Raw genomic sequence first — 13,297 nt, 5'->3', positions numbered from 1 at the left:
CAGTGTATTTTATTAATGTGAATAAATAGTTCTTAGTGTTGGTTGTAATTAATTTGTTGTTTTTGTTTTTTAATCAGTCCTTTGGGACTGTAGATAATAAATTCTACAGAGTCTGGAATGGTCTGTCTTGACTGTCAGCACTGTGTATATTTTTTTGCTGGGTGTGTGCTTTTGGACTTAAGTAAGCAAAAGTTAAACGCTTCATACTGTGATAGAAACGATTGAGGACAAATGCAGTGGCTGTACAAAGCCCAATCTCTCACTCTGTTCTCTTGATGTTACTCAGGATATAGTCAAATACGGCTTTCTGAATTAAAACTCTTATTATGCAATTCTCAAATATTTTCAAGGACTCCTCATCACTTACAGATAAAATCTATACTCCTTGGATGATGTTTAAGGTCTTTTATCATGTCGCCCAGTCTTCCTTCCGTGACCTCTGCTCCATGACTCTCTGCCACCCATTCTGTTCACCAGCCCCGTGCTGTTTGTTCCTTCTATTCAACCCAGAAAGCCAGAAAGTCTCACAATAGTTCCTTAAGTATTTATGAGACCCCTACTGTGTGTGCAGCCTAGGAAACCCTTGAAAACGAAGTTAGAAAGCAAATGAATGCGTAACAAACAGCAGTAAACATTTTGAGATAATCCTTAAACTCTAAATTTTACAAGTTTTAAGTCCTATAGAAAAGCCAAGGCGGGGCAAAAATCTGGAAAGACTGAAGTTGCCTGGGAAGACATCATAGAGAAGATGGGACTGAAGCTGGACATAAAAGTTTAGCATGGGGGGAGGGGATAGCCCAGTGATAGAGTGTGTGCTTAGCATGCAGGAGGTCCTGGGTTCAATCCCCAGTACCTCGGTTAAAACAAACAAACAAATAAATAAATAAACCTAAAGTGAGATTGAAACTGGTAAAAGGTACTTGATTAAAATGTTTAAAAAAAAAAAATGTTTAGCATAGGTTTAGCCAAAGGGCAGTATGGAGGGCATCCAGACAAGAGGAAGCAATATGGTATCAAGGAAAGCACATGGACTCTGAAGTCCATCCTGAGTTTAAATCTCAGGATGCTTGCTTTGGTTCTCTTAGACAGTCTAATCTCTCTGAACTACAATTTCTCTTCTGTAAAATGGGGACCCTGGAAATGATAATACGTCTCTTACATATTGTTATAAGGGTTAAATAGGTAACTTAATGGGCTGGCCCATGCAGGGTGCCCACAAATGATGCTTCATTTGGCTTATCTGTAAGCGAAGATGCAGAAGTGGGGTGAACATGGCATGTGGCACTGGTCTGAGCAGAAGGTGCCTCCTGCAGGGAATCTGTGGGAGACCTACTTGTACATGTTGACTGAGACCAATAGTAGGAAAATTTAACTAAGACTAAGAAATGTAGACCGATACAGTGAAAAATAGGGGCTATTGGAGTGATACGGTTAAAATAATACTTTAGGAAGATTGTTTTTCTTTCTTTTCCATTTCTTTAGAATTACATCCTCCATTTCTGCCCAAAGAGACCATTGTAGCTTTCTGCAGTGTATCACTTGTGTCTCTGAATATAAGACAGACCTTCTTTTTTTTTTCACTAGAAATAACTTTATTAAGTACTGTTGATGAAATTCAAATGTGAAACCCAAGATTTCTGTAGCTCTTCATTATAAACAGTACGCTCAGAAATATTTTAAAAGACAAAAATGATTTTTAAACACACTGATAGGGTAAACTTTACTAAATTTTAGTTTGCTTGATCACATCAATTACCATGTTCCAATTAGCCCTGAAATAAGATTCTCTTGGCCAATGGAGCAGTGTCAATTTATAAAATGTGAGGAGAAAGTTTCTTATACTTTAGCTATCCCCATTATTGTACAAATGCTGTGACCACCCCAACAAAAAGTAAAATTCTTGCTTTCCATTGTCTCAGGTTTTGTTACACTCTTTGTAAAAATCTGCCTAGTAAATGTATTACTAGTTGATTGGTTTCTATACTAATTTGATTTCCTTTCCTCTTTAGTTAAAAAGAAGCAATTCCTTTTCAGTTGTGAATAGAAACATTAAGATAGAAGAATTCATTCTCTGATGGGACATAGAGGAAACGGAGAAGGGGAAGCACATAGTTCCTGAAACCGACCTATTTATCAGGCTTAGTGAATAATGGCATCATTGATACTGAATCCAAGCTCTTAAGGCAGCTCTCAAAACTTGGGGGGGGGGGGTGCACAGAGAGCAGGAGGGGGAGGGGAGAGGGAGAGATGAGTGCATGGATTGAAAGAGCCAAGAGAGGCCGAGGCTGTCCGTTTCATGGGCTGTGTCCAGGGTTAAATCCTCAATTATGTTTTGTGTCACTGTTTATTAAAAGCTACAGCAAGTAAGAGCTTCAACTCTCAGGCTGATTTAGAAATACGTTAATTCTATATAAAGTTGTAATGGCACTGCAGTGGGCTGGTTGGACTGGGAAGCCTGTGGGCTTTTAAGTCAGACAGCCTGGGTTCCAGCCCTGCCCCCAGCACCTTTCATCTATGTAAGGTCGGGTGAGGTACTGACTCTCACAATGCTTCTGTTTCCTCTTAGGTTAAATAAAGATGATAATAGTTCCGATCTCATAGGGTTGATTTGAGGACTGTGTGACCTGTTTGTGTAAATGCTTAAGTCCACACTAGGTACACAGGAAGGGCTCACTTAATATTTATCATTGTCACCTTGGAGCAGTGGTACCGACAGTAGCATCAGCCCTTTGGAGAGAAGATGTATGTGCTCCTATTTACGAGACCTGGTTTTGCCACAAACTGCTAAACTTTGCAATGTCTGTCTCTTCATCTGTGAAAGGAGGAGATACGGCCTAGAATGATCTCGGATCTCCTCCAGCCCTCTGGTTAAACATGAATCAGACATTTTATGCTGGCCACACAGCTGTTGCCGTGGACTTTTCAGAGGCAAATCAAAAGCTTGTTTGTTAAGCCGTTTGAATTGCATTGAATCATGCTCTAAGACAATTCACTTTTTAAATATACTATCTTATTACTATATTTTGGTTAGAGAGGCATGATAATACTTGTCTGCACATAATTCTGAATCTTTAAAGCAAAAACCCTTGTGCCAGGGCTAAGGAAAAAAAAGAAGTAACTTGCAGAATTAGGCACCCAAAGCATGACATTTCCATGTAAACCCATTTCGCCTCCTCTCCCCAACACCACGCACATAAACAGAAATCCACATTTAGGATTATAAAGTTACGGTGAATACTGATCCGCTTGAGGGCATCGTAACAGATAATAGGTCTTTGTAAATGTTTAAATCACTACTTGTTTCATTTAAGGGATTCTCGACAAAATATCAATATTTTTTTTAATCACTGCCTAAAATATGCCATGTTGGTAAATAACTGACTTCCAGAAACCCTGGTTTCACTTTTGCTGTTCTTCCTAGTGGGAGAATATTTCTCATAAACCTATTTTCTCATGAATCTTCATACCAAAAATAAAAATCCATCTCGTGGGACATATCTGGGGATCGGTGTGGCCATAAACATTCCCTGGCCTGAGAGAGTCTAGACTGTGGACTTAGAAATTACATAACCGTTCTTGCCATATGGTGTGTTGCTCAGATTTGCTAAGATGGGTTTTCAGGCAGTGTAATACCCTGCAGTTTAGGAGAAATGTTTTACATCTGATTCTTGTTCTGCTAACATTGCTTTGTATCATGAGGGGACAGCTGATGGCCTCCTGGCGGTGGGCTTATTACTGTGGGGAGAGTAGCCATGTTTGATGGGAGGGTTTGTGTGCCCAGAGGTAGAAATGATTTCTGTTTCATATTATTTAACTGTGCATCAAAATGTATGTTCTCCAAGCTGACAGTAACCATAATAGAACCAATTTTTTAAGCAGAGTTCCAAATATTTGTTTTGGCATATTGCATTGGCTCATTATTTTACTACCCAAGTGTATGGGAAGCCCTCGGCAAGAGCCTTGCATAGAGTAAATACTCAACAGTTGTTAGCTGTTAAGTTTATCTAGGCTGTAGACGTTTTCCCTGTGGTTATGAGAAGCAGTAGTAGCTGACTATTTGAAACATTTGTTAGAGATCCACTATAAATGGTGCATGCCATCTTAAAAGACATTTATGAAACAATCTGACTGCAGAACTCTGGTAGATTTTTTTTTCCTTTGCAGTCTTTTACAAATTGCCTCACCCATACCTAATTTGACAGTTTTTTAGTGACTCACTTTTATCAAGTTATTCCTGAGCATCTAGCCTAGTTTTCTTAGAAACAGCAAACTCTCTTTTTGCATTTGTTAATTATATAATTACACAACTGACATAAACCATTTAGGAGCAAACACAGCTGACCCTTTGTAAGAACATAACTTGGCTGGTTGGAGTCCGGAGAGTAGCCTACCAGCTAGGTGATTCAGTGTGCAGTCGGCATGTGTCAGTGTATTTTACAGGTGGAAGAGGGAATGTTGGTTAATTCAGAGAATCTAATATTGTCCCAATTTTACAGATAAGGAAACCGTGGTTCAGAGAGATCTTGCTGCTTGTGAGAGAGCTGAAAGCAACAGTAGATATGGGTTTGGGTCCCTGACAATTATGTGCAAAGATACTGTGAATTTGACTGCAACCCCAGGCTCCTCTCTTCTCTCTCATCCCAGCATGAGTCTCTGTTAAGGAAGTCATACTGGAGTGCTCTGGCTTGGAACCTAGCCAGGAATAATCTTAATAGCACTCTCCCTCCTGTCTGAGAATGCCTGGGTTTGATTTGAGCTTTGTTTTAACTTCCCCTCAAGTGCTGTCAATATCATGCACCCCATAGTCCAGAAGAGATGTTGAGTCAAGTCTGCGTCTGTATCAGAGAGAGACAGTGGAAAACACCGTTGAGCAGGTAGAGATGAACGTTTACTTTCTCAGCAGTTGTGGTATGTGCAGACGCCCTCCTGAATCACTCCAGAATGGAGTCTCTGTGAGACAGTCCTCACGGGCTTTTCATCGGGGCCACAGGCCTGACCCCCTCCTCCGTGACTCAGCCCCTTTATTGGGCCACAAAACAGGGAGCTGTGGTTCACTGCCAGCTCTTGGCTGGTCCCAGCACTGTCTCTGGGTGGAAACACCCATCCGGGTGAGTCACCCACGCCCCGCTGCAAGTGAGGCTCCTGAGGACAGCAGTGCTGGTAGCTCCTGGGGGCCACTGCGGAAAACGGCCCCCTGGTCTACCTTGACCCCCTTGGCCCAGTTTCTTGGGATCCTTTTACCAGGCCCCTTAATGACAAACTTCTGTAACTGATTAAAACTTAAATCTAGTGTCATCAAGTCAGGCTTTAAAGCCCTAGTTCTTTTATCTAAACTACATAGTTTTTGGTCATTGAATGTAAACCAGGTTTAAAGTCCCTACATGCAACAATTTCCGACAGTTGCACTGTTTGAAAGAGCTTTACTGAAACCTCCGAGTTAGGCATTCCTCAGCCCTTTAGGTATGTGTGAAGAACTTGACTGGTCTTGCGCTGTCCAGGTGCTCCGATTTGGAGCTGGGCCACCTGCCAAGTCCAGACTCATCAGAATCGCTAGGGCTTGTCAGGAGTGGAAAAACACCCTCCCAAACGAGCAGGCCCGGGAATTTAGAATCAGAAATATTAGGCTTAGCCATTTGTTTTCACTCTAACTCCAATGAGAAAAGAGCTGGGGAAAAGAAGGAAAACTGGAGATTGTGTTTAAAGTGACAAAATTATTGATTGTGTTGAAGTCTTGACTGCTCTTCCATGTCACTGTTTTAGAAATAACTCTGTGCCTGTGTCTTGGCCAGCCTCGTATTGACATAGTGTTTCTTTCAGCCATGATCTATGTGAGGCTGCCTTGTGGAGTGCAGATTGTGAGTAAGATAAGGTTATGCCCTCTGATTTTGTTCTTCTTCTTCCTGAAACGTACCCACTGGGATGTTTCACCCGGTTCCTCGTCGGTAGTCAAGTGTTAGCAGATGCGTGATATGTGTTTTCCCTTCCACCCCTAGTTTCTCATCTCCTCTGCTTTGCTGTCTGGGCCCTGCGATAGAGAGTTACCCTGGTTACTCCGCTCCCAGTGCACAGGCCTACCAGCTTTGAGGCCATTGCTGCTACTCCCTGTGGGGACAGAGTATCACAAGTGTAGAGACTCAGGGTGTTAGCTTTTCAAAGACCTGTATCGTGTGACTCAGGGTTGGGTGGGTCAGGTCTGTGACTCTGCTCTGCTGTTCTGACATTCTGTTGTGGGTTGCTTTGGGCATGCCTGTGCTTTAAGGCTTGTCCACACGGTTCTAGGTGTCTAATCATAAACCCCACAGAGGAAATTGGCATTTTGGTCATGGTTATGAACAAGTGAGGTCAGGTTTGCCCTGTGGACTCCGTGTGCCAGGCATGTGGAGCTGACGTCTGCAGAGCGGCCCTGGCATAGGGCCTGTGGAAAAGCCACGAGGCTCTTCCTGGGTTGGAGCGTGTTGTGCCTTTGCTCAGGTTGTCTGGGCTAGAAACAGATGCTCACAGCTCCTCCTGTTCCCCTTGGGACTGCTGCTCTGTCCCTCCTGGGCTGCGGGGCTGGTACTCACTCCCCTAGACAGACACGCTTCACTCCGAGTGTGCTCTCTTGTCGGGAAACGCTTGCGGTGGGGATGATGCATCTTCTGTGGGTTCCCTGATGCCCACCAACCAGCAGCACACACAGCTCCTTTTTTATTGGTGAGCTGAGCTTCGAAGAGCAGTTGGCAAGTCGTTTTGTTTTTTTTTTTTTTCCTATGCTGAAAAAAGGGACTGCTGTGTTTGAAAAATAGAAGGAACAAAAGAGGGGGAAAAAAAACCCCTTCAGTCTTTTGGAGAAACCAGACTCTCCTTAGTAGACTGTATAAATGTCTTTGATAGTTAATATTTTCTCTCCATCGCAGGGTGAAGTTTTGTAGAGAGCTGGTTTATGCTGAGGAGGACAGGCACCTGTATAGTGTCTGCCAGCATTTTTAGGCTTCGGTTGACAGTCTTACTAGGTTTTTAAAAAATCGTTTATTGTACCAGTGGTGCCTGAAAGCCATGAAACCAAAGAATGGGTTAGGTATAACCCCAGCTAGGGGTTCCTACAGCTACAGCGGCACCAGGATAAAGGGAGCTCTATTCATAATTTTATTGATATGATTTATTAAGTTGTTTTTCCCCCTGTACCTTTCTGAGATAATGTTACAAGAAAAAATGTTCAATGGTAAATATTCCTCCTCCGCTGAACAACATGGGTCAGCATATTCTGGCCCGAATAATTATTAATGTTGCTGTTCCTTCTTCCTCTCCTCATCATGACCCAAAACACACACACGTTTACACGCCCCTTTCTTCCTTTCTTTCTCTCCAGTGTGAGTACACCACCACCGCTGTATGTGGTCAGTGCAGTCTTAAAAGTGGGACCCCTAGGGGTGTGAGAGAAAGAGCAATAAATGATTCCTTTAAATTATTTGTTTCTAAGAGTAAGTGTCTTTTCTTTTGCCTTTAAAATTGGATTGCCTCACAGAATTGTTGCAAAGATGGAGGAACTATTAAAGGAAAAATAATTAGATGATTACCTCCTTTTCTACACCAAAATGAATTATAGTTGATTAAAGATTTAAGGGATGGTATTAATTATAGACATTAACTAAAATATATTCTAGGCTTCTAACGGCCGGACCCTATAGTAAATGCTTTACCGTATTGCCTTATTATTTCATACCAGCAACAGTAAGATAGCAACTGTTATTCCTGTTTTACTGATGAAGAAACTGAGGTCTTGCACAAGGTTACGTAGCTGGTAAGGAGTAGAACTCAGGTTTGGAAATAAAACTGTATAAATCAAAAACAAAACTAGAAGAAAATGTGCTGTGTAATTTGGGGTAATAATAATCCAGAACGATTTTGGAAGCATAACATATGCCATAGATGAAAATCATACAGGAAAAGATGAGAGAAGATTTGAATGTGAAAGACAAAAAGCTTTTGTATGACAAAGAACAACAGAAGACCGAAAAATAAATAACAGACTGGTGGAAAAAAAATGTGCAACGTATGATAGACCAAAGGTTAATATCCTTAATATATGATGGGCATTTTAAAAATTAATATTTTAAAAAATTAACAACTAAACCAATTGACTTATAAACATAAACATAGGACCCAAATAGTTTACTATAGAATAAATAGAAATGGACAATAAACTAAGGAAAGGAAAATTTTAATTTAACAAAACAAGAGGCTTTTTTTTTTTTTCCTGTTGATTTAGTCAAAACCAAGAAGAACGCTAATAGCCAGTGTTATTGAAGGTGTAGAAAGAAGGCTCACGATTGCTAGAGGAGTTAGTAATTTGATCTTTTGGAAGTTTGCCTAGTAAAGTGAATAGAAAAGTGCACAAAGATACATACATAAGGATAAATATTGCAGAAATAAAGGAAAGGGAAATCATCTAAATATCCATAGCAGGGAGCTGATTGCATCGGGTAAGCACATAGTGGGAGCTAAGCAGCTTTTAAAAAAAAAGTTAGTGTATCTTTGTAGGGGTGCGAAAGTGTTCATTATGCCTTGTCTTTGAATAAATTTCCCTCCAGACATGAAGCTATAGTGATAAAATGGGTTCCAGTCTCTCTAGAGGCTAGTCTTGCTTAGATTTGTAAAAATACATGAACTTTACAATATAGTTCTTTGTATTTATCATTTTATGTATCATTTTGGGATAGATATTTAATGACAGAAAAGAGAAAAATTCTTTCCAGAAACACAGTATAATTGTTTTTGGCTTTTCCATGTTCCATTTCATGTTTCCCAGAATTTTTTCCTGTCCTACTTATAACTAAAACTTTATTAAATATAATAAATCTGAATTATATTCTGTCTGTCAAATGTAACTAAGTATCTAACTGAAAGAACTTGACTTTTTCGAAAGTGTATGTATTCATGTAATGGAAATCAAAGAGACTAGTTTATATTTTTTTTCAGTCACATATTTTGTTTCAATGTGTAGGAAGGAGGTAACTATGGGTGTCTGTAAAAGTGTAATCTGTAATTTTTATCAAAATTATTCAATTAGTGATTACACATGTTGACACGTCTATTCACAACCCAGCACCTCACTTAACAAAGATGATTGTAATCTTTAGGGGCTCATTAGAATTTCAAAAACAGCCAGACTTCGACCAGGTGTAAGCTCTACAATTAAACGTTTCTTTTTAAGTTCAATAAACAATATTTTGATGCCTCAGTCATCACTAATGAGGAGAGGGGCCCCCAATTAAATACACATTAGTTTGAAAACAGCAGTGTCAACAGAGGAACAATTCGGTAAATAAAAGTGCTTCCTGGTGGTACTTTGCCAGGTACTCTGCCAAGATGCTACAGCTCCTGTTCTCAAAGCTCGCGATTCAGTAGAAGAGACAAAATGGGGATGGGGAAAAATACTGCAGTGTGATAAGTTCTGGAGTTTGTTTGAAAAAAAAAATTACCGTGGAGAACAGAGGTGGGAATAACTGATTCTCTGTGCCACGCAGCACGAGCCGCTGATTGCGGATGAGCTCAGCCCGTTTGGGAGTAGCACCCACAGACCCAGGCCCTGCCACTCACTGGTGGCCTAATCCTGGGCAGATGACTCACTCTTTTAGAGCCCCGCCCCCATCTCTTTATTGGTTATAATCCATACCTACCACACCTGGGCATTGCAAAGATTCCGTGATGAAGAATATATAAAGTGTGCTGTAAACGGTTCAGTTGACAAAAAATTAATTTTTTCTTTTTAGCATACACAATAAAAGTATACAAGTTAAATAGGTTAATTCATATCCTATTTAGTACTGGCGATAATTTGGAAATAGGCCAAACTTAAGTTTATTCTTATGTTTTTCTGTCCTGGAGCACTCTTTAATCATTTGGTTTATTTCTACTGTATTTTATTTTATTTTTAATTTTAATTTTATTTTATTGAGTTATAGTCAGTTTACAATGTTGTGTCAGTTTCCAGTATAGAATACAATTTTTCAGTTATACATGAACTTATAAATATTCATTGTCACATACTTTTTCGCCGTGAGCTACCACAAGATCTTGTATACATTTCTCTGTGCTATACAGTATAATCTTGCTTATCTGTTCTATATATACCTGTCAGTATCTACAAATTTCGAACTCCCAGTCTGTCCCTTTCTACTGTAGTTTTAATATGCACACCCTGGGTGGCTTTTTATGACACGTCATAAACCTGTTTTATGTAGCTCTATAGCAGTCATTCTTGTTTTTTCAGCTAATGATCTTTGGTTTAAAAAGGCCATTCCTAACAAGGAAAAAGAAACCTTGTGTTTTGCCCTTGGAAAAACACTGAGAATATAATTTCGCGTAATTCCAGCCTACTCAGCACCAGGAGCAGAAACCAGAAAGTATTCCATTTCACTACCTGACAAGCGAGCAGATACGAATTCTTGATTGGTTAATGACTTCAGGCTCTGCAAAGCAAGGGTGAAAGCTCCTTGGCCCCAGTGCTTCTCTGCAGCTTAATCCTTTCCTCAACTCAAGCCCTTGCTGTTTTTTAGGTGACTAAATATGAATTGAAATTTTGAATTACAATTCATAGGATGTTTGCCCTAGCCAAGTCTTAGAGCGTCTTGTCCCCACCCTCAGCCACTCCCCTTCTGGGGGCTTGTTCACCAGTGTGGAAGATCAAAGGAGATTGCTCCACCCCTCTTTGTGCCAAGAAAGCAGTGCTATTTGAATGCCTTCGACTGATGACTTACGGACCGCACTTGGGGCCTGGCTGAGGACCACCATCAGCTCTCACAAGCCTGACTTCTGGCTGTGTTAAATAGATTTAAGCCTGTGCATAGGCCTTGGGAATACATGTGGAATGAGAAAGGTCTTCTGAGAAAACGTATCAGAAAAAAAATCAATGTTTTTGAAAGATCAGCAACACGATGGGTCAGTTATTTTCTTGATGAACCCAGGACTCTTAACAGCTTAACTCTTAACATAAAAGCAGTTTTAAAAGTGTGTGTTTAGTGGATAATTTTGACAATACTTGATTCTTCTCAGTGCATGTTTGTGTGTGCGTACACACACATCTTTAGGTAGTCTTCACAACAAACACGTATTCTTAGGAAAACCTCTTACAGTTACACCCTTTTAAAAAAAATTCACATATTCCATCGACATTTTAAAAATTCCTCTTAGATGGAAGTCAGAAGTTGAGAAATAAGGTTATGTAAATTTGGTATATTTTTTTCTGATCCTTTTTTTTCTTACTTTAGCACACATCGATATCCCCCATACACACTTCTTGACATAAATTATTGCATTATACATACAGCTGAACTTTTTGTTTTTATTCAACAATGTTTTTGAATTCTAGCATTGTTTACACACGATTTGTTTTGTTTTTTTTAACATGGTGTGTGATATTCCATCTTGCAAAATAGTCACATTTTACTTATCTGCTCCCTTACTAATGAGCATTTAACTTGATTCCAGCTCACGGTATTATAAATAATGCTGCCAAGAACATCCTTTCACAGGGGTCTCTTGTCGGGGTGAGTCTCTAGGGCAGATGCCTCACAGTGGATCAGAGGGCCTGGGCGTGGTCCCTTTTATAGGTGCTGGGAGGTTTTCCTTAGAATGGCTGCATTTGCTGATTCTCCTGCTGGCAGCTTATGAAAATACCTGTTTCTTCCATCCAGCTATATTTGATACTGTCAAAAGTTTATTTTTTGCCAACCTAATGACTGACAATATTATTTCTTGTTTCACGTTTGCACTTTTAAGAGTTCCATCCACGATAAGTCATAGTATAACAAGAGGCTGCTAAAATCAGATGCATGAAAGAAAAACATACACCCCAAAACTTAGGTTACGTTGCATTATTTCCAAATGTGAAAGGAATTGTCAGGTAGGATAAAAAGATTAAACTGACTCATCTTTGGACAAATATTTATTAAGCACTTTGTACTAGGCACTAGGATTACAAAGATAAACAGATTATAGTCTCTGACATTAGTCAGGGGCTTCTCGTTCCAGTGGAGCAAAGAGGTACTTAAACCAAGAATTTCTGCAGAGAGGAAGGAGAATTATTACTTTAATTCTCCTAATGATGGAGGATAAATGTCAGGCACCAATTTCAGAGGGTTAGTAAATGCTTCTTTAAGTGTTTAAAAAGATTTTCACACCTCTATTCTTCAGCTGGACACTACCATAGTGTATATAGTACATGGCAGAACACCCCCAAGAGTTGCAGTTAGCTGTAGATGGGCTCACAGAACAGAACTTGTCCCTGAACCCTCTGTGGGAACACAGGTGAAAGGTGTCTGTGCTCAGCTCATCACCTCTACCGGCAATGAACAGTTTCTCAGCACCTGGCAGGTACTTAGCACCATACTAGGGCAGAGGTGTACACACACCAATATGTGTATGATGTGGTTTCTGGCTCATCAGAAGCTCAGAGTCCAGATGGAGAGATAAAACAATTTATGTTGAATGACACTTTAATACTAACTCAGGAGAAGAAACTAAACCAAACTTCAATGATGCTTCCATATGGCCCACAGACAATAGCCATGCAGGAAATTGTAATGCCCAGAGGAATGACTTAGATGGAAACAATGGGTAAGATCATAAATTGAGCCAGGTACTGCGCTCTTGTTTAGACAAGTCAATAAAATTGCATATATTGAGCTGTTAACACACAGCCCTACAAACAGTAGCTGTGCGATACACTTAACATCTTTTTTGGGTTGAGAAAATGTTGTTAATGACGGGCTCAGTTATTAATACAAATATGTCAAGAAAAACCATGTTCTCTTTTTATATTTTTTGCTTTTTTTTTTTTTTAAGGTCAGGAGGTGGTTTTCAAGTGCCTTGGGGAAGGAATTCTTGAAAAAGCCTTTCAGGGGTATAATGCTTGCATTTTTGCATATGGACAGACAGGTAAGTAGCTGTTTTTCTTTGCAGTCAATGGTATCAAATGTATATTTCTTAAAACACAGAATTAGAGAACACTTTGGGAAAATGCTTCTGACTTCGTGGGTTTAGCTGAGTTAGGTGATCAAAAGTAATCCTCTTTTGGAGGTTCAACAGTTGTGGTAATTGAGTAATTTCAGTATTTATGAGCAAAGCTAGTTTCAAACTATTAAGTGTCATTTTCCTAAATTATAGTTTTAACCTGATTTCGGACTAAGAGAATAATTACCAGTTTTCAGTATAAGTGTTATAGTGAAAAACTATAGAAAAACTCCTAGTGTCATCCTGTACAGAGGACTTTCACCAGGATACGAAAGTGATGATAGGTTATTAAACCTAGTCTAGT

At 39.8% G+C, this 13,297-nt stretch overlaps 1 protein-coding gene across 1 annotated transcript in view; it reads left to right on the top strand.

Moving 5' to 3' along the window:
* KIF13A (kinesin family member 13A) overlaps window positions 1-13,297 on the top strand; it is a 172,533-nt gene that overhangs the window by 89,610 nt on the left and 69,626 nt on the right. The window contains 1 exon segment of the mRNA XM_032462545.1: window positions 12,826-12,918. Coding sequence (XP_032318436.1) covers window positions 12,826-12,918 — 93 coding nt within the window.

This window comes from Camelus ferus, chromosome 20, assembly GCF_009834535.1.
Source record: "Camelus ferus isolate YT-003-E chromosome 20, BCGSAC_Cfer_1.0, whole genome shotgun sequence".
Lineage (NCBI taxonomy): Eukaryota > Metazoa > Chordata > Mammalia > Artiodactyla > Camelidae > Camelus > Camelus ferus.
This window is presented reverse-complemented; position numbering and strand designations above follow the sequence as displayed.